Source organism: Citrus clementina, unplaced genomic scaffold (genome assembly GCF_000493195.1).
Source record: "Citrus clementina cultivar Clemenules unplaced genomic scaffold, Citrus_clementina_v1.0 scaffold_5, whole genome shotgun sequence".
In the NCBI taxonomy this organism is placed as follows: domain Eukaryota; kingdom Viridiplantae; phylum Streptophyta; class Magnoliopsida; order Sapindales; family Rutaceae; genus Citrus; species Citrus x clementina.
The window spans coordinates 2,360,678-2,383,335 of NW_006262201.1; the positions used below are offsets into that span (position 1 = coordinate 2,360,678).

Below are 22,658 nucleotides of genomic sequence, written 5' to 3' on the forward strand. Positions count from 1 at the left end.
AATTATTTTTGTTATGTGAATATCAATCCTAGTTTGTTTATTCTAGAACTTGCTTTGTTATGCATGTTGAAGCCACATTACGGGATTTTAGGCATTAAAATGATAAGGGCAAACCATTTACCATTTTTCTATTCTCGCATTTTCCTTTTTCTCTACCCGAAGACCTTTATTTGCTACCTTTGTTTGAGCCTTTACCATTACCCATCTAATTCTCTCCGTCTACTTAACCATTTTTCTTCTTTTTGAGCCTCAATTTAAGGAGATTTTTGGACTCATTGTGTGGATATATTTTGTTGCTTTTTCTACCTTGTATTGAAGTTTCTCAATTAGATCAACAAGCATTATGCTTGAATTAAATTGTGCAAGGTTCGTTTCTTTTGTTTGATTCGAAAAAAAAAAACAACAAAAAAAAATGAAAAAATGAAAAAGAAAAGGAAAAAAAAAAAGAAAAAGAAAAATCGAAAAAAAAATGTTTACATTCTTGGTGACTTGAGTAGAAATAAGCATTTTGATATCATAAGTTCATTCAATGAGTTCATTCTTCTCATTTTGATCTCTTTTTCTTTCGTAAACCTTTCTTTTTCATTTAACCCATTTAACCCCATTACAACCCTTTTAAGACCCTTAGATTTTTGCATTTTATTCATGTTTTGTGGATTGAGATGTGATTTATGAGCAAGCTTATGGTAATAGCATTCTTTGATTTGATTTGAGTGGATAAATGACACCCTAAACACTTTGAGTGCATGGAGTGAAGTTATTGAGAGGGCTATTACATCTTGTTGCACTTGAATTTTGAATGGATCTTCTTGGTGGTTGAATGTTCTTATTCTATCTTATGAGATTCTATGCTTTAAAATCCTTGTCTCTCGAATGTTGATCGACTTAATTTCTTGAGGTATGCTTGCTTAAAATTATTTTTGGATGAGTTGAGATGAGAATTGAGTGGAGATTTGGGATTAATCTTGAGTTATATGCTTGAGGACAAGCATCATCTTGGTGTGGGGGAATTTGTTAGAGTGCAATTTATGCACTAGTTTTGCATTGTTTACTTCCCTTAATATCGATGTTTTGCACTTAATAATAATGTTTTACTTGTGTTTTACTTTTGTAGGTGCAATTCTATTGATTGATGATAAAATTGAGCTAAAAGATGATGTTTAAGGAGGATTGTTCTCTTGGAGAAATTTCTGAGCGTCAGAAGAACTTTGTTGATAAGGCGTGGGCGCGTGCTGTCAACTGCGGACCTGCAGTTTTTAGTTTAACGTGTTTTGTATTTTTGGTTATTTTTGTAATTACGAATTTAATATTTCAGATATTAGTATTTTATTTTAAATAGAATTCTAAAAGAGAAGAGAGAGAGAGTATTTAAGGGAGGAATCTATTGTGAAAAAGGGGGATTTTGGATTGGAGAAAAAAAAACCCTAGATCTAATTTTTCTCTTCTCTCTATGAGGAACTAAACCAATTTTTCTGGTTGAAGGTTAATGAAACTTTGATTCATCACTACTGTGAGATCTTTCTTGTGCTTTAATTGTTTTATTACTTTTTGGGTATTTGTTTATTCTCTGAATTATTTTCATGATTATGTTTGTTAATTAGGTAATTGGCCACTATTTAATTATCAACTTAATCTATTGTCAATTAAAGGATTCATCGTATGAAGAATTTAATGTTTGTGACAAATAACATAGCAGAGAGTTGTGTTGTGAGAATAAACAATCTAATTTAAATGAATCATCATATGTGTTGATTATGATTTGGGTCTCTCTGGTTTTTCAGGCTGTCAATTGATTAAATTCTATGATCGTATCTAGGGTTGTCTATTGATTAGGGAAATAACCAACGGTCGTACCTTGGTTATCGACTAGTTAAGGAGAGATTGGCTATTAGAGGGTCTCAGTAGCTATAACCGGTCTATTCATGAGTAATAATAATCTATATTTGAATCAATGATCAGTAGTCGAATCAAGCTGAGTTAATTCCTTCAACCAGAGCTTTCTCCAATTTGAATTACAACTTTAATTTACATTCTTGTTATTTTAATTTGATTTTTATTATTGTCAACAATTCCCCTATTTTACGTTTTACGTTTCAAAAGGATTTAATTAATTACCGATCTCTGTGGACACGACCCTGCTCAATCACTATACACAATTTATTTAGAGTAGGAATTTATTTTTGTTGGCTTCGACACCCATCATTTAATTACAAGCCTAATGATTGTAGCCACTATTATATGTACCGGAATGATCCCCGGGTTAGCTCATTTAATTAATTTCGCCGCTATTGGATTAATAAACAAGATAACTAATTATTTGGATTAAAAGCCTAAATATATTATTTAGTGGGAGACTCCATATAATATGCTTGTGTGTAAGGGGCCTTGTGTTATTTTACAAGGTGGGCCCCTATAACACAAGAAGAAGTAACGTTACTTTTGGTATTATTATTTTTAATTTAAATCATATTTGATTTAATAGAATTAAAAAAATATAAAAATAGGGAGCCTAGGGTTTCCACTAGATAGAGATATAAAATGACTTATTTTCTCCCAAAAGAAGAGAGAAGCCACATTATACAAATCAAAGAAAAATATTTTCTCTCTAATTTTGAGAGAAATTTTTTTTGCTGTTAGTTGCTTTTAGTGGTGATTAAGGCGCCCACACGTTAAGTGCAGATCAAACCTGAGTTATAACCTGGAAAATCATTAGTGATGAATCATGATCCAACAAGCGTGGTAGTGACGGATCGTGATCTAACAGGCGTGGTGGTGACAGATTGTGATTTGAGAGTCTAGATTAATTCAGGGAAAAAGCCAAATCAGATTATCAAGGTATGATTTTCTAGATTATGATTTTCTATAATTATATGAGATCGGTCCTAAAAGTTTTTATAAAAATTTTAAAAAACTGAGTTTTGCCCAACAACAAGTGGAACCTCAATTCTCGGGAGAGCTTGCTTTTGAACTTTTTAGTTGTGGTATATATCATACATGTATATTGTCAATGAAATATTCAAGAATAAAGAGAGCATAAAATTAATTAAAGTAGGCGTGTGAATTGGTAATATGCATATTTGTCCACTATTAGCGGATAAAATGAGTTCTGATACAGAAACTGTCACATGATTTTATGTCTATCAAGAAACTAATTTAATGAACTGATTGAGACACTGTATTTTTATTTATTAAGGAACACGGAGTACACAAATGCAAAAGAAAATCTCTCACTTATCGGAAGAGATCTTATCAGTTGAACTGGACAAAATAACACTTATATGATTGACAGGTAATAACAATACCTATCCTTTTATTTAAATAAACATAACGGAAAAGAGTAACATTGAACTCATGCACTTAACCACTGTAGTCAGGATTTCTCCCGTATTGAGAGACAATAAGGAAATCAAGAGTTTCAGTCTCGATCTCATCATCAGCAATACTGGTCAATGTGAAACCCTCTGACCAATCGATGTTACCTAAGAGTTAATTCGTAATAGAAATCTTAATCATAAATGAATATATTAAAATAAGAATTATATATAAATGATATTCAACTCAAGTTAGCATAAAAACCTGCGCAAGGAAATTCCATGTTCTTCAAATAAAAAGGATCTGCTTCTGGCGAGTTCTTGCTTCTGTTTTGATATAATTAATATACATGTGTAGCATAAATATATATAGAATGTAGTAACCGACGTTGCCAAGGTGAGTTAATTGCAGAAAATTTGATAACGGATTAATTAATTGTAGATAGTTAGCATGGGTCCCAGGGTTCACTGATTAGCTAATAATTAATTGTAGATACCAATTGAACATTGTTTTTGAATCGATAATCTATTATTGTAGTTTGTCCGCCATCATTGATTGAACATAGTTTTCTTTCAATATATTATTTAATTTGGGTAATGTGGCCAGACCTGCCAAAATGTAGTTGTCTTTTGAAACATTTTTTAATGTTGTAGAATAAAAAGGTGTGTCCGACAATTGATTCATGAATTAGTTACTCGAAAATTCAAAATCCAAGGGCAACAAATTCTGGTAAATCAGTATTACTGATGTAGCATTGCACGTGATATCCATGTGCTAGCTGAGAGCCAACATTGAAAGCTTAGATTGAGAGGAATGAGAGTAAGTAGTAGCATCTGATCTGCAACATTGTTTCTTAATCACGTTTTATTTAGTCCTGATTCATTACTTGTTAAGTTCGGCTGGATCAAGATTCATTAATCAAAGATTGCTTGTATTTAGATCAAGCTTGATTAAGTCCTTAGCTACAACATATAATGAATAATGCTTGGAACTAGCTATGGCATCCATATGCGGGGGATGTATTTAAATCGCTTTGTAAAATAAATCAAAAGATCCTATGGAAAATTACTTGTTTCACATGACTATAGTCCCAAAACGGAGCTTTACATATAATCTGAATCAAATCAAGCTACGGCAGAGGGATGGGGGCCTCCAGAATTTTATCCATGGGAGAGGGGACAGTGACAATTTAGTATTTAATTTTTAATTTTTTACTCTTTTGTATTAAAATTAAAACAAAAGAGTAACACTTCATTTAATCAATATAGTCTAAATTTCTCTCGTATCGAAGGACAATAAGAAGATCAAAATTGTTATTTACATCTCATCATCAACAATAGTACTCAACCAAGTGAAGACACAGGGCCGGCTTTAGAGTATATGGGGCTTTAGGCAAAAAGTTTTTGTAGAGCCTTTTTTTATTTTGTAATTTCAATACTCAAAGAAATATAAAATATTAAAAAATTTATTCGACTTTTAACTCTTGAATTTTAATAGTAATAAAAAAGATCTTAAAAATTTTCAAAAACCAAACTTAAAAAAATAAACAAGAAGATATCTTTTTTACTTCCATTAAAATTATTACAAAAGTAAACAAACAAATAAATAAAACAATATTTTTTTCAAATAGAATATTTTTCTATTTAGAATAGCAGAAAATTGAGATGATAAATTGATTATTAAATAATAGATATGCACTTTGTATTTTAAGAAACTAATTTTTTCTTTTTAAAATGAATCAATGAATGTAATAATTCTCTTTGTTAAAAAAAAAAAAAGAGAGTAAGAAATCTATTTATCTATTGATTTTTTATACTACAAGGAATTAAAAGGAATATTAAAAGTCAAAAATTTTAATTTTTTTAGGAAAGTTAAAAGGTAAAAAATGTAAATTTTTTTTAGAAAAACTAATAATGAATGAATTAATGACTAAACAATTTTATTAATTATATCTTTTGAACATTAAGGTTACCAAATATTGATTTTCTATAAATAAATAAAAAATAATTCTTAGTTATGGTATAACTGTTAATTATAAAGATATCTAATTGGGTTTTCTACAATACATAATTTTTATTAAAAAAAGATATTTATTAATTAAAGAACTATTAAGAAATACTCAAAAAAAAAAAAAATGAGGCCTTCAAAAAATATAGGGCCTTAGACAATCGCCTTGCTCGCCTATACTTAAAGCCACCCCTGTGAAGACACCCTCTGATCATTTGTTGCTACTTGAAAAATTCATATTAAAAAAATTTTATTCAAAAATGCAAAACTTAAAATAATAATCATAAATGGTATTCAACTGAAATTAGCCTAAAACCAGGGCAAGTGGTTTCGATATTCTCCAAATCAGAAAAGATTTGAAGTAAGTTGCTTTTGCGAGTTCCTGCTTCTGGTTTGATATTATACACATGCATGGTATGTATGTGTGTGTCTATATATGTGTATGTGTTTGTATATATACATATAGAGAGAGAGAGAATGAAGTAGCCGACTGTGGGCGTGACTGGGCATAGTTAGTGCTTGCAATTAATTAATTGTAGATAATTAGGTAACCGATTAATTAATTAATTGCAGATAATTAGCGCGGGTCCCATGGCTCACCGATCAACTAAGAATAATTGTAGATACTATCTGAACATGGTTTTCGAGCATAGTTTTTGACTATATATATGCATGGTTTGTCCACAGTCATTTATATATTGAACATAGCTTTGACATGTTGAAAATTGAGGAGGACTAAATTGCTCACAATTAAATTATTTGGGTAACTGAAAAATTTTGATAAACTGAAAGACTTTATTGATAGTTTACAAGTAGACACTACAAAACTCACGGCTTACTCGTCTTCCTCTCTTCTAATTCTTCATTCTTTACTTGATGCCTAAAACAAAAGAGCTTAGGGATATTTACAGTAACCCAGAACTAATATAAACCAAATAAAATATTAAATTACAAAAAATATGACAATTACGTTTTATAAATATCTCTAAATATTCAAGAAAAAAATTAGACTTACATATTTTTTTACCTTCATTAGATATTAACAATGAGGCTTCTTTAGGTTTTGTATATACTAACTTATTACTCACACTGCATATGAAATATCTAGTCAAGTCAACGTTAAGTAGATTAAACTTCCTACCAATTATCAATACATTGTTCCATCTTGCAAATCTTTGCCTTCATGTGTGCACAATTTTGTGTTTACTTCCATTGGAGTTGAGATTGACTTGCGATCCAACATTCCAAACTTCTTCAGCAAGTCTTTAGCATATTTCTATTGGCAAAGAAATATCCCCCTCTTCTATTTGATCAACCTCTAGACCAAAGAAGTGCTTAAATTGACCAAGCTCTTTCATATGAAAATGAACTGATAAGTTCTCTCTTGTTCACCGAATCTCTTCTTCAACATCACCAGTAAGAATCAAATCATCCATGTACACAAGCATAGGTGCTAACTTTCCCTCATTAGTTTTGATGAACAAGCTAGAATCTGCATGTGCTACTAAATAATTACCTTGAGTTAAAAATTCAGCAATCTTACTATACCATGCCCTTGGTTCTTGCTTTAAACCATAAAGTGTCTTTCTCATCTTATATACATACTTCAGATGAGCTTGATTCTCAAATTCTCTTGGTTAATTCATGCAGATTTCTTGATCTAATTCTCCATGTAAGAAGACATTTTTTACATTTATCTGCCCTAATTTCCATTTCTTGCAAGCTGTGAGTGCAAGTGAGACTTTTAGGTAGAGTTTATTTCTCAGATTGGATTGGAAATCCCAAGGAGTAGGAATCTTGGGATTGGGAGTGTGGAGTGAGAGTGGGAGTAGATTATTTATGTACACTGGAAATCTCATTTATGTATTTACTCTGTCTTGGATTGAGAGTGTATTATTTTAAATTACAGTTTTACCCTTAATTAAAGAATTATAGTTTTTAATTACAAAGTGAATAAAAAAAATGAGCCCCGTGACAAAATAACTAAAGTGGTCCATCAACACCATCTACCATATGAGCCCCATGATAAAATTCTGCAGCCATATTCCGTCATTAGATGCTTTATAACATGTTATGAATTCTACTGCTATCATAGAAGAGGCTATAAGAGATTATTTAGTACTTTTCCATGATACACCGCCCCCAGTTAGCAAATGGATGTAACCCGAAGTGGATTTCATACTATCTTGTCATTCAGCAAAATCGGAGTCAATATAATCCAACAATCTCAAGTTGATATGGCATCCAATACATGAACATGTAGTCTTTTGTTCTCTGTAAGTATCGGAAGACACATTTGGCTGCTTTCCAATGGTCTACTTCTTGATTACTTAAATATTTGCCCAACATCTTGGTAACATATGTAATATTCAGAACATACAAGCCTGAGCTCTTATTGCTGATGCAAAATGAATATTCTCTATCTCTTTTTCCTCAAAACTATTCTTAGGGCACTGATTGAGACTAAATATCCCTTAACAATAGGGATATCACCTGGTTTACAATCTTGCTTGTGATATCTCTTGAGAACCATTTCGATATAGTTCTTTTGTGATAATCCAAGAATACCCTAAGTATGCTTACTACAAAAGATGCATTTCCAGGATCATTCATCTTAAAATTCTTAACTAAAAATCTATTGGTGTCGTGCATTAAGCCTATATCGTTGTTGGCAAGCAAATGTCATTGACATATAAAACCAAAAAATTATACTTGCTCCCATAGAACTTATGGTATATGCAATTATCGGGCAAATTCATCTCAAGACTAAATAAGATGATTAGTTAATGAAACTTGAAATACCATTGTTGGGATACTTACTTGAGCTCATAGATGGACCATTGTTGGGATACTTACTTGAGCTCATAGATGGATTTCTTAAGTTTGTGAACTGTATTCTTTGGGTCTCCTGACATAAATTTTTCTGGCTGTATTATATAAATCGTCTCATCAATGTCACAATTGAAGGACACTTTCTTCACATCTTTCTGATGTAACTCAAAATTGAAATGCGCTACTAACGCCATTATGATTCTAAAAGAGTCTTTTAAAGAAATCGGAGAAAAAGTCTCTTTATAGTCGATGTATTTTTTCTATACAAAGCCTATTGCGACAAGATGTGTCTTGTATTTCTCCATATTACCTTTCGAATCCTTCTTGATCTTAAATATCCATTTGCAACCAATAGGTTTTGCACTTTCTGGCAATGGAACAAGATCTTGTACATCATTGTCCTTCACAAACTTCATCTCTTTATTCATGGCGTCTATCCACTTCTGAGAGTTAGAACTTTCCATGGCTTGATGAAAATTGATTAGATCATCTTCCATCACGCTAATGTCTTCTTCATGTTCTTGGAGTAATACAATGTAGTCATCTGGCACTGCTGTTGTGAAAATTTTAATATACTCGCAAGCGCACGAATCTAGAGATAGAATAGTGGTAACGAGGTCGATCCCACATGGATTGTTATAAATTGAAAAGTCTAATTTAAATCTAAAATTAATATTAATTATAATCCTAGTTGAGCAAATTGAGTTTTTAAGAAAATTAAACCAATTAAACTAAAGAAGCAATTAAAATAAAGGAGAATTCAATAAGATAAGAATTACCAAGGTTTCAGAATCCACCACTATTCAACTAGTAATTATCTAATTATTAATTAATCCCCAATTTTAGAGTGACAACTCGAAATCAATCTATGTCATCTCATGAATATAACAATTAAGTCCAAGTAATTAATCTTGTGTAGGTTCTTTTTCTGCTTAATAATACGATATCTAAGTATCCCATGTAAACATATTGAATAACAAAGAGTCAAAGTTTCCTAAGCACTCCATGTAAACAATTTAATGAAAGACATAGAGTCAAAGATAATCATGTATAAACTTTATAAATCCAAGCATAGATTTAATCGAATATTAATCCTAACAATCAATAATGCATGACAGAATTGATGAAAAGATTTTATTAACATCCAATTAATCATGTGAAATAAAAACCATAATCATCAAAGAACATATATAGGGAATTAATTAAATAAAAGATAATTATTTCATTGAATAGGGTTTCATCCTTAACCTCAGTATAAGAAAATTAGCTAGACATACTTGAATTGAGAGCAACAAAAGAAATAAAATCAGCCATGGGAAGCCGAAATATTGCTGCTGCGGATTGCTCTCTTCCAAAGCCGAATTCTCCTCCACTGGCGGCTACTCTCCCCAAAAGCCAAGAGCTTAGCTTTCTTATATAGCCTTTAAAATGGGCCCCACCTTGTCAATCCTAAAGCCAAAAGGATTTGGCCTTTTATTTTTCTTTACTCTCACTCACGTGCTCATCAATTAAGCTTGTACTAGGATTTCCTTTTTCCAATTGTAAAAGCCAAGTGGGGTCCCTTCTTAAAGCTAAAATCAATTTCTCTCTTTTGTCCGCATGTGCATGATGAATTTACTTGTTGAATTCGGTTCCTTGGCTTGATTTCCACATGCATGTATGTCTAATTCCTTCCAAAAATCAATTAATCTTTAATGCTTACAAATTGAACTCCTTTATGCTCTTTTTATCCATAATCTCCAATTCATTCCCTATTCAATAAAATAATTCAATTAATTAAAAATAACAAATAAATATAACTAACAATTATTTAATTAATGGTAAAATATGTATGTATTATATGCTCATCAAATACCCCCAAACTTAGATTTTGCTAGTCCTCGAGCAAAACTAAAACTAAAACTAAAAAAAATAAAAATAATGAAACAAAAAGTAAATCCTAACTAAACCACTTTCGCAGGTAATCGCGATTGCATTTAGCGTATGCAACAAGCCTTTAAACCCCTAGGCGGCCCTAGTGGACGAGTTGTAGTCTCGTGAGGGCTTCAGTGATGATACCCACAAACATCATTTTTTTTTTAAAAACAATAAAATAAAATGAAAAGAATAACAAACTTTAAACAAAACATGAAGATAGCCTCAAGGATTGCATAAATTATATAGCTCAAAGAAAATTTCAAATATTGGCAAAGTTCTAACTTTAATTCAATAATCAATCCCATCTCTCTTTCGATTCTTGTAGTGTGTGTGTGAAATAAATTCAATCAAATCCATTCCCAAAATCCTCAACCTCAACAGCCTTTGCCTTAAATAAAGAAAAGAGTAGGTCAAACTAATCTTATCATCTTGATCTCCAATTTTTTCCTCTCACAGGCTTTTATGTGCATTTTCTTTTGATTTTTTTTTAGCACAAGCACTTGATTTGTTTTTTTTTCTTTTCTTTTTCTCTTTTTTTTTTTTAACCATAGTCAGGAGCTTTCACTCTACCCCTTAAGGTAGCCTTCTTCTCATGGTAGATTATCCTCTACATACTTGTGGTACATAGGCCCAAATTACTCAAGGATAGCTTCACTCTTAAGGGTTATAGGTAGCTATTTCTGACTTTGGCGCCCGTGTATACTATTTTGTATTGTGGAGATAAGAATAAAGACAAACAGTCATTTACTCTATCTAAAATTCTCAACTCAGGCTGCGTCAATCTCAAATTTCAAGTCAAAATTATGAAAGAACTGATATTAGTGCTCATGGTATAAAGAATCTCAATCAAGAGGAACTAACACAGGAATCAAGTATAAACTAAGACAATATTCAACCATTTCTAAAAACCATATTCATTGTCAATCAAATTCTTATCATTGGCTTTTCACATAAAAACAAAAAACAACACAAATTTTTTTTTAACAAACAATTTTTTTTTTTAACAAACAAAGCAACACTATTCCCACCCCCAAACTTATTTGGAACATTGTCCTCAATGTTTCATAAACAAAAGATATGCATGCAAACAAATGAAAGAAAGAAAAAAATTAATAATAATAAAAACATAAATAATAAAAAGAAAGTTGGAGAGAACACACCTGGATGGGCGGGGAAAGCTTAAAAAAAATGACAACTAAAAAGAAAACGTTAGAAGAAATATAAATAATAAAATAAAATAAAATAAAAAAATCCTACTAACTAACTAATTAATGTAAACAACAAATCAACCAGGATCAATAAGAATTTGGTGAAAATCAAAGCAATTATACAGAAAATACCAGAAAACATAATTGACTAAGCACTGGAGCATTTTATCTATAAAAGGATGATGGTAATGAAACTCCTTAATATCGCACTGCCTTGATCTCTTCTGTTCCATGCTTTCCTGAGAGTTATCTGAAGTAGTATAAAAATCTAATAATTTAAGCACTTTAGATCTTACCACCTTTTTCATGTCAGAATGTGACCTATGTTGCACGTTTTTAGGAAGTAACTCCAACTTGAATGGTTCAATTTTCTCTTCAGGAGGAAGTGACTCAATCTTTTCTTTCCACTTAATTAGATCTATGATAAGAGTCAAATCAAGTAAAACATTAACTTCTCCAATACCATTGTCAACATCAACAGAGAAATCAGAGTTAGTTGTGCATGGTATTAATGGATTGTCACAGTGGTTAGAAATAAGTGAGTCATCAATTGATGCTTCTATCATATCTACTTCAACAACTTCATCATCTTCTTGTGCCTGCTTAGGAACATTAAAAATATTTAATTCCATGGTCATGTTACCAAAAGATAATTGCATGTTTCTAGTCCTGCAACTAATATGAGCATCAGCTGTAGCTAAGAAAGGACGACCTAGAATAACTGGGGTGTGTTTCTTAGGATCATGTACATGCTGAGTATCAATAACAATAAAATCAACAGGATAATAAAATTTGTCGATCTGTATCAACACATCCTCTATAATACCACGAGGTATTTTCATTGACCTATCAGCAAGTTGCAAAATAATAGAAGTTGGCTTTAATTCCCCTAGTCCAAGTTGCATGTAAACAGAATAAGGCAAGAGATTAACACTAACACCCAAATCCAATAATGCTTTATCAAAACATTGGTTCCCTATAACACATGAGATAGTAGGAGAACCAGGATCCTTAAATTTTGGTGGCATTTTACATTGAAGTAAATTGCTAGTTTGTTCAGTTAAAAACGCCTTTTTAGTGACATGTAAATTTCTCTTTTTAGTGCATAAATCTTTTAAAAACTTGGCATAGGAAGGAACTTGCTTAATGGCATCGAGTAAAGGGATGTTTATACTTACCTGTTTGAAGATTTCCATAATCTCACATGTTGAAGTCCCTTTCTTTACCTTTGTTAACCTTTGAGGAAAAGGAGCCTTAGGAATGTAAGTTGGTGGGCCACTCTCTTCTAGATCATTTGGTGATGAGTCTTGTGATGGAACTGGATCTGAAGAAGTAAGCTCAGATGTCTTCCTTGTTTGAACCTCTACTTTGTTGTCAAATAATTTTCCTCTTCTCAAGGTCATAACAGATTTTGCTTCTTCATGTTGATGGCTTGAACTCGATCCAACTTCGTGCACTCCTTTGGGATTAGGAATTGGTTGACTTGGAAATTTTCCTTTTTCTCTCTCAGCTACAGTAGTTGCTAATTGACCCAATTGATGTTCAAGCTTTAGAATAGCTTGAGTGTTTGACTGAAAAGCTTGTTGGGTTGACTGAAAGAAACTTTGAAGTGTATCCTCTAAAGAAGGCTTTCTTTGTTGGGGTGCAACAAATTGAGACATAGATTGTTGGGCAGGAGGATGTACTTGGTTAGGAGGGACAAATTGTTGATTGGGCATGTTCAACTGTTGTCCTCCTTGGTTTGACAAAGGTTGATTTTGTTTCCAAGAAAAATTAGGGTGATTCCTCCAATTAGGATTATATGTGGGTGAATATGGATTATTGGGGGTTTTCTCATATGATTGTAAGGCATGTACCTGCTCAGAATAAGCCTCTTGATAGGCTGGTAATGATGGGCAATTCTGTGCTGTATGAGACAAGTTAGAACAAAGAGCACAAACCTCATTAGCTACACTAGGATGATGATTCATTGATTGGTTCAGAGCTAAGGCATCTACTTTCCTAGAAAGTGTAGTTAGAGTGGATTTCACATCAAAATCATCCTTAACTTCATATAACCCCTTTCTAGAAACTTGAGATGATTTTTCTCTTTGATTTGAAAATCCCACTGTTGAGAATTCTCAGAAAGTGAATTAAAGAAATCCCATGCAGCCCCTTCATGTAAGTTCAAAAATCTCCCACCATTCATAGACTCTACCATATGACGATGTGACATGGTTAAACCGTTATAAAAGCATTGTATAAGTCTCCATTTTTCAAAACCATGGTGGGGACACTTGAGGAGTAAATCATTGAATCTTTCCCAACACTCGTAAAATTGCTCACCCTCTCTTTGATAAAAATCACTTATCTCTCTCCTAAGGGCATTTGTTTTAGACATAGGGAAAAACTTGGTGAGAAACTTATTACTCAATTCATCCCATGTACTAATAAATCCAGCAGGAAGTGAATTCAACCAAGCTTTTGCTTTGTCTTTTAATGAGAAAGGGAACATACGAAGCTTAATTGACTCATCATTAAAATTTTGAAAACGGAATGTAGAGCATATGTCAAGAAATTCCTTAATGTGCAAATATGGATCCTCTCTCTCTAACCCATGGAAAGATGGTAAAAGTTGAATGACAGAGGGCTTGAGTTCAAAGTGTGTTGCTGTGGTTTGTGGCAACACAATACAAGATGGTTGGTTGGCTGCAAGTGGTGAAAAATATTCTCTAAGGGTTTTCTCTGCTTGCACTGGTGGAAGTATTGGCAATAGTCTATTTGGGTCATCCATCACTTCTAAAGAACTAGTTTGACTACTATCAATTTTCGACTCTCTTTTAACCAAACGATTTGTTAAATCACGTTCCCAAACACTCATAAACTAACTAGACAAGGAAAGAAAGAAAAACAAAATAAAATAAAACAAATCAACAATAATAAAAAAAATAAATAAAAGAAATCAAACAACCAAACAATGAATTTAAAGACAAATTAAATTTTTTTTTGTGTTTTTTTTAAATTAAATAAATAAAATAAAAGACAACCTAAATTATAACTAGTGGAAGAATCAAATTAACCTAGATTAAACTGACTTTCTAGCACAATCCCCGGCAACGGCGCCAAAAACTTGTTGTGAAAATTTTAATATACTCGCAAGCGCACGAATCTAGAGATAGAATAGTGGTAACGAGGTCGATCCCACAGGGATTGTTATAAATTGAAAAGTCTAATTTAAATCTAAAATTAATATTAATTATAATCCTAGTTGAGCAAATTGAGTTTTTAAGAAAATTAAACCAATTAAACTAAAGAAGCAATTAAAATAAAGGAGAATTCAATAAGATAAGAATTACCAAGGTTTCAGAATCCACCACTATTCAACTAGTAATTATCTAATTATTAATTAATCCCCAATTTTAGAGTGACAACTCGAAATCAATCTATGTCATCTCATGAATATAACAATTAAGTCCAAGTAATTAATCTTGTGTAGGTTCTTTTTCTGCTTAATAATACGATATCTAAGTATCCCATGTAAACATATTGAATAACAAAGAGTCAAAGTTTCCTAAGCACTCCATGTAAACAATTTAATGAAAGACATAGAGTCAAAGATAATCATGTATAAACTTTATAAATCCAAGCATAGATTTAATCGAATATTAATCCTAACAATCAATAATGCATGACAGAATTGATGAAAAGATTTTATTAACATCCAATTAATCATGTGAAATAAAAACCATAATCATCAAAGAACATATATAGGGAATTAATTAAATAAAAGATAATTATTTCATTGAATAGGGTTTCATCCTTAACCTCAGTATAAGAAAATTAGCTAGACATACTTGAATTGAGAGCAACAAAAGAAATAAAATCAGCCATGGGAAGCCGAAATATTGCTGCTGCGGATTGCTCTCTTCCAAAGCCGAATTCTCCTCCACTGGCGGCTACTCTCCCCAAAAGCCAAGAGCTTAGCTTTCTTATATAGCCTTTAAAATGGGCCCCACCTTGTCAATCCTAAAGCCAAAAGGATTTGGCCTTTTATTTTTCTTTACTCTCACTCACGTGCTCATCAATTAAGTTTGTACTAGGATTTCCTTTTTCCAATTGTAAAAGCCAAGTGGGGTCCCTTCTTAAAGCTAAAATCAATTTCTCTCTTTTGTCCGCATGTGCATGATGAATTTACTTGTTGAATTCGGTTCCTTGGCTTGATTTCCACATGCATGTATGTCTAATTCCTTCCAAAAATCAATTAATCTTTAATGCTTACAAATTGAACTCCTTTATGCTCTTTTTATCCATAATCTCCAATTCATTCCCTATTCAATAAAATAATTCAATTAATTAAAAATAACAAATAAATATAACTAACAATTATTTAATTAATGGTAAAATATGTATGTATTATATGCTCATCAACTGCACTTCTCCTTTCTCTAGTGGATCTCTTTAATGACATAGGTTATTAAGGTGGTAGAGTTTGTTCTTCTGAAACAACTTCTTGTATAGGAAGTTTTCCAACATTATCTTGATATGTATATCTTAAACAAAGTCAGGAATAAGACTTTGATCAATGCGAATAATACCTTTGGGAATATTAACATATTCTTCTTCAAAGATAAAGTCCCTAATTGTATCTTCCTCTGCAAACTCAACATTTTCAAACAATCAAGTATTTCCCGACTCAAAAATTGGCTTATTTGTGGGATCATAAAACTTGAACCATGGATCTTCAAAGTATCCAATAAAATAACAATTCATGGTCCTTGAGTCCAGTTTCTTCTCGTTAGCCTATAAAGTTTTGCCTCAGCTAGACACCCTGAAACATACAAGTGTTTTAGATTAGACTTCTTGCCTATAAGGGTTTTGGCGATCACATTAGTTGGAACCCTATTAAGGATATATGCTACAGTCTTAAGTACTTCTCTCTAGACTAATTCTGGTAAGGTAGAATGACAGATCATACTCCTCACTATGTTTTTAAGAGTCTTAGTTCATCTTTCAGCAACATCATTCATAGTAGGCGAACTTAGCATAGTGTATTGTGGGATCATACTGCATTCCTCTAGGAATTTAGCAAACGGTCTTGGATGTTATTGTTGTGCAAATTTTAATGTACTCGCAAGCGCACGAATCTATTGTAGTATAGACTAATGGTGACGAGTGTCGATCCCACGAGGAGGTGGATTTTAATTGTGAAGAATTAATTTTGTAAATGGGTGATTGGATTTGTGGTGGAAATGATTTGGGATATGCTAAAACTTAAATTAAAATGGCGAGAATAAATTCTAAAATTGGAATTGAAATGGCGAGAATAAATTGAAGAGAATTCTATTAAAATGACGTACTTGGGTATCTGGATCCGTATCAACATGCATCATGGGCTAAATAATCCGTATTAATGCCAATTAAATCATAAGGGGGGAATCCACACCTCATGAACCACGCTCTAATCAATATGGTGCTAAGGGCTTATCGTGCCAAATAATAATAACCTTGTACTAGAGGGCCGGTGAAACCAAGGCGGTACTAGACAAGAATATTATTATTTGTTGACGAGAAGTCAAAACATCCACAAAAACTAGAGGGGAAGAGAAAATAAATTTACCAAATTAAGCCCATGACATATGTTGATACTTCACCTTCAACCAAAGCTTGAAAGAAAATTAGCTACTCATAATTGAACTAGGGGCAAAATGGGAATTTATTAAAATATGAAGAAAATACAAGATAGAGAAGGAATTACAGAAAATGGATCCCAAAAATGGATTCAGAGATATCAAATTGGGGGGGAGAGGCCCCCTTTTATAGATACATGGAGTAAATCATGGCCATCGGATTAAAAACAGTTTGGACGCTCAGGATTGCGCCACGTCATCAGTCAACAATCCACGGTTTGACCACGCGGATGAACAGTAACACGGTTTGACCACGCGGATGAACAGTAACACGGTTTGACCCGACTTTGAACAGTAACGCGGTTTAACCCGGATGAACAGTAACGCGGTTTGGTTGAAAATAATCCTGTGTGATGCATGCACCGTACGCGAGATTTTTCGTCCACTGATATGCTGCCACGTCACCATCAACAGTACATAAGAATTTTAGTCCAACAGGATCGTGACACCTCATCAGTCAATGCCACATCATCGGTCAATGTCACGTCATCATCCGTCTATGTGAACAGTGTCGTGAACAGTAACGTATACAGTACCGTACACGTGAATAGTACCGTACATGTGAATAGTGCCATTTTTCCTTTTATGCTCCTCCTAAGGTTTTTGACCGTCCTGAGTTCAAAAGTGATGTCCGTTTTGCCGTCTGATTTCTCCTTTATTGTGAAATGACTATAATGCCCCTAAAATACATAAAATACTTAATTAAAATAAAACATATGTAATTAAATCACAAGAAGGTTAAATACATAAAAGTAAGGGTTGTTAGTAAGACTTGAAATGTAAAATGACGGTTTTTTCCTTTATAAATATGCATTTTCTAACACTCAACACACCCCCCAACCAGCTTATTGCTAGTCCCTAGCAAATAAAGCGAAAACAAAATTCAAATTCAAAATGATTTTTTTTTTTTTAGAAACACTCGTGTTTATTCAATCAGATTAATGATAGCAATCAAATAAAAGTATAAGCATTATCTCCAGTCTAAAGCAACATCACACCCACATCAACCATCCACATGAATTAGCCCAGTAGACTTTGTTATAGCTACTTTCAAGAATGACATGTCAAACCCCAAAATCTCACTGGAAGTAGTGACACTCTCGCAAATAAATTAAACCCAATAAAAATAGTCACTCCAATGAATGGTAATTGAGAGATAAAATAATAAAGAAGTGATATCACATGCTCTCACCAAGATGAAATAAATATGCCCTCAGCTTAGAAATAATACGATCTCAAGTCAAATAAAATGTAAGTCAACCCACTTTATTTATCTTTCTTTTTTTTTTAATTATGCATCACTACATCTTTTTAGCCCATATAACTAGCTTCTACTTCAAACTATAGTTCCCTAAAATCAAGAAGGACTTTTATTAGGACGTAACGTAGGCTAGGGACATGGCTAACAAAGAAGGGAAATAAGGAAAACAAAGTGTATGTTTGAGAAAAATGCAGAGAATTTTTTTTTTTTTTTTGGAAGTTGCAAGGTGGATTTCACCTATTATTTTTATTTTTATTCTTTTGAAACAACAACTTTTGTTTTTTTTTTCTCTTTTTTTTTTGGCATAACTTCACTGAACAAAATAATTATTTATATTTTTCTCAAACATAAATAGGTGATGGAACTTATAAGACATCGGGTAATACTCCAAATCGGAGTGGGTCAAGATGATAAGTTGACAAAGAAAAGGTTTTTTTTTCTTTTTTAAAGGCTCAAAAGGGGTAACTATGGATATTTAATAAAAGGGATGGCTAGAAAGGCTCAAACGGATCAAAGATGGCCTTTCCATCGTCTTTTAGGGCTCTAAATAATTATCCATGTCTACTAGTTAGATGGGCCTCCTAATGTAGCAACACATTTTTTTTCTTTTTTTTTTATTTTACAATTTTTGTTTTTTAGGGTTAACTTAAAAGAAATTTAGAGATCGTGTATAAAATAATAAACTGCTAAGCTGTATAGAGAATGGGCAAAAGGGTTACTCTCCAAGAAAGTGATAGGCTCAACAACTCACTTGGCATTTATTTATGACATGTTCATTCCTTCAAGCAACTCATATTTGTCTCCGACATCAACATGTAAAGTAGCAAACATAGCGTAACATCACTTAAGACCAAAGATAATACAAATACTAAAATTTGAAATTAATCATGTCATCCAATGTTAAAACACATCACACAATTTTTTTTTTTAAACAACATTCTACCCCCCAACTTATTCTAAACATGAAAGGAAAATATGTATGCAGAGATATGAAAATGATGCATAAAAATTAATTAGAAAAGTTACACTTAAAATGATAGAAAACGAAAATGGTTTTTTTTTTTTTTAACTTAGAAGATGCGTTTCTAGAGGCACTACTCTCCATATTCAGCCATCTTCAACTCAAAAGTTGGAAAATGTATATTTATAGAGGAGAAAATAAAAAGAAGAAGAAAAATGAACATCAAAACTTAATAAAGAAAAAGAATTTTTTTTTTCGAACAATGAAGATGCGTTTCTAGAGTAACTACACTCCATATTCAGCCATCTTCAACACAAAAAGTTAGCAACAGTTAGTTTCTACAACAAAAAATTAGTAAAAACTTAACCAAGATTCCACAATTGTCGACTATTCCCTCCCCCCAACCAGAACGAAACATTGTCCTCAATGTTGTAAAGGAAAGAAGTAAAGTTTAGAAGACATCACCTGGGTGGTGCAACACAGAAGAAAATATTTACAGGCGGAGAGTTAAATCTAATTTGTACTTCTTACTGCGGCTACTGTTACCATCATTATTTGGTCGCTCCAACACAAAGGTCCAGGGGTCTGGCTCTGGTTTATAAGCTTGTAACATATCAAGTAGCTCAGTAGCAGTGTGAGCACAAATAAAGAGTTTTTTCACATTAGAAGGAATGAAATAGTTTTTTATTGCATGGTTAAGAAATGCGATAAAGCCATCATAAAAGTTATTGACATTTAACAAACCGATGGGTTTCTGGTGAATGTGTAGATGAGCCCAAGATGCTAGTGTCATAAGTGCCTCTAGTGTTGCAAGATCTCCTGGAAGGAAAATAAAAGCATCAGCATAATTAAGCATTTCAGTTATTCTTTCTTGCATACCTGAGACGACTAACTCTTCTCCAGTTGATGAGTCAGACGAACTGCCCAATGGTTTTAGGACTCTTGGGATGATGCCTAACACTTGACTTCCTCTGATAAAAGCTGCTTCTGAGACCATTTTTGATAACCCTCGATTACCTCCTCCATACACCAAGTGTAATTTTCTCGCTGCTATGCTTCGACCAAGATCTATGGCTGCCTCAACGAACTCTTTATGTTTGCCATAGGTAAATCCAGAAAGCACACAAATGTTCTTGAATTGTCTATTTGGAGTAGCTGCCATTGTGATACTTCTCGAAAAATAATTTGTGAGTGCTTGACAAAAAAAATCACATTTAAGAGTCTTGGTGACAGTGGGTCACAGTTGTGTATGAGGTAACATGTCAGTGTCAAATAACGCGTAAAGCACGTGGCTCGCGAGTCAAAAAGGAAACAGTAAAAAGGAAAAAGTAAACAGTAATAAGAAAAAAGAAAACAGTAATAAAATTATTAAGGACAATAATACACACAATAAAACAATAGTGAAATAAAATAACAGTAAAGTGAAAGGATATTTACAGGTAGTTGCGACTGTGGCTCACATCTTCCTCTGGTTTTACGTCCAGAAACGGCTTGAACGCCCTCTATGGGTCGAGGATAGGCTTCCCATCCAGTTTTCTTATAAACTGGCAAACAGGGTCGTTTATAGTCAGATTCCCGAGACTATATCGTGCATGCTCTTTCTGGAATAATGACCATAACTGGAGAATCGCTCCTTGCACATATCCACTGGGATGCGTTTCAAGAGACAGAAGGATATCATCCAATGACTCCTTATTCAAGCCATCCCTAATGAATTGAATCTTATCTTCCCTGTTATCAGACACCATTCCTAAAGAACATGGGTTTTTATTGCAACTCATTCTGGCACACTTATGACAAGCAACAGAAATTCTTCGAGCTCGTCGTTTTCTTGCATAATTTCCTTTACCACAACCAGGCATGTATGCAATAAATTTTGGAGGTAACTCACCTGCCAATCGTACTTTCGCCTCAATTAACCAACGAATATCAGCAGGTATATTATTCCTCATGAGCAATCTCATGCGTTCGGACCGAGCTTTATAGATCGTAAGGAGGGCATTCTGAGGAAGTGAAGGGAATCGCTTGTGAAGCTTCGCTAGAGTCTCGTTTCTGTCCATACTTTCGCCTCAGAATATCAGTTATTATGGGAAACTGAAGTAACCGACTTGATTGTCACGGAGTACCGTTATCCGCCACTTCACCGGGGTAACAAACTAAAGCACACAAATAGAAAAACAAATTAAAACACACAAAGAAAATTAAAATCGTCCTCTTATTGAATTTACCTCAAGCTCCAACTGGATGTCGTAAACACTTCTCTCAATGTCTCTGAGTTGGCGTTCTAAACCCTCAACATAGGCTACTAACTCTGGTGGTTGTAGAGCCCAAATGCGTTGTGTTTTACAAAATTGAATCTGCCTTTTGAGATGAGTTTTGACACGTTGAAGTGGTTTAAGAATGTTCAGGAGGAATGATCTAGGTATGAGACTCATGATTAAAAATGATAAGAGAAAACTTAATAGTTAAACAAACACACTTATGTAAAAATAATTTCAATTAGCAAAAGAATAAAATAAAGAAAGAAAAAAAAATCAAATCACTGAAAAAAAAAAATCAATTCAAATTTGGTGGGTCACTTAAATTTATTTCGATATCTTCTCCATGTGGTTGGTATTCTAGATATGGCTTTAATCTTTGACCATTAACTTTAAACGTGACACCGTTCTTTGGGTCCTTAATTTCAATTGCCCCATGTGGAAAAACAGTATGAACAATAAATGGGCCAGACCAACGAGAGCGTAACTTACCTGGGAATAGGTGCAAGCGAGAATTGAATAAAAGCACTTTCTGACCTGGAGTGAACGATTTTCTCATAATTTGCTTATCATGGAAGACTTTCATTCGTTGCTTGTAAATCTTGGCATTTTCGTATGCATCATTGCAAATTTCTTCAAGTTCTGCCAGCTGTAATCTTCTTTCTGAGCTGGCTTGCTGCATGTCAAAATTGAATTTCTTGATGGCCCAATACGCACGATGCTCGAGTTCCACAAGTAGGTGGCAAGCTTTTCCATACACTAGCCTGTAGGGTGACATCCCAATCGGGGTCTTGAAAGCCGTTCTATATGCCCATAATGCATCATCAAGTCTTAATGACCAATCTTTCCTGTCTGGCCTCACCATTTTTTCTAATATGTGCTTTATTTCTCGATTGGATATCTCAACTTGGCCACTGGTTTGCAGATGATACAGAGTTGCCACTTTGTGTGTGATTGAATACTTTGTCAAAAGAGCTTTGAATGCTTTGTTACAAAAGTGGGCACCACCATCACTGATTATCGCTCGAGGGAATCCAAAGCGTGAAACAATGTTGCTTTTTCAAAAATGCTATCACCACCTTTGTGATCATTGGTCCTACATGGAATTGCTTCTACCCATTTTGATACATAGTCAACAGCAAACAATATGTATTGATGATCAAAAGACGGGGGAAAGGGTCCCATGAAAGTCGATACCCCATACGTCAAAAATCTCACCACTAAAATTGGATTTAG

The 22,658-nt window shown here is 33.1% G+C and overlaps 1 protein-coding gene and 1 non-coding gene across 2 annotated transcripts; one reads left to right on the forward strand and one right to left on the reverse strand.

Moving 5' to 3' along the window:
- Positions 1–11,353: 11,353 nt before the first annotated feature.
- LOC112097697 lies at positions 11,354–14,049 on the reverse strand. The gene is made up of 2 exons (XM_024183045.1): positions 13,602–14,049; positions 11,354–13,383 (listed from the first exon to the last, which is right to left on the reverse strand). Exons 1-2 carry the CDS (start codon positions 14,047–14,049, stop codon positions 11,354–11,356), a joined length of 2,478 nt encoding a protein of 825 aa, XP_024038813.1.
- LOC112098637 lies at positions 13,535–13,641 on the forward strand. The gene has a single exon (XR_002905747.1). It is a non-coding gene; the product is annotated as a small nucleolar RNA R71 (small nucleolar RNA).
- Positions 14,050–22,658: the final 8,609 nt, after the last annotated feature.

Bases quoted from the DNA above. Each gene is read 5' to 3' on its own strand.
- LOC112097697 (XM_024183045.1), bottom strand. From the start codon at position 14,049: ATGGATGACCCAAATAGACTATTGCCAATACTTCCACCAGTGCAAGCA. The intron at 13,384-13,601 runs GTGAGCAATTTT...AATTCTCAACAG, and splicing joins TGATTTTTATCAAAGAGAGG to TGGGATTTTCAAATCAAAGA.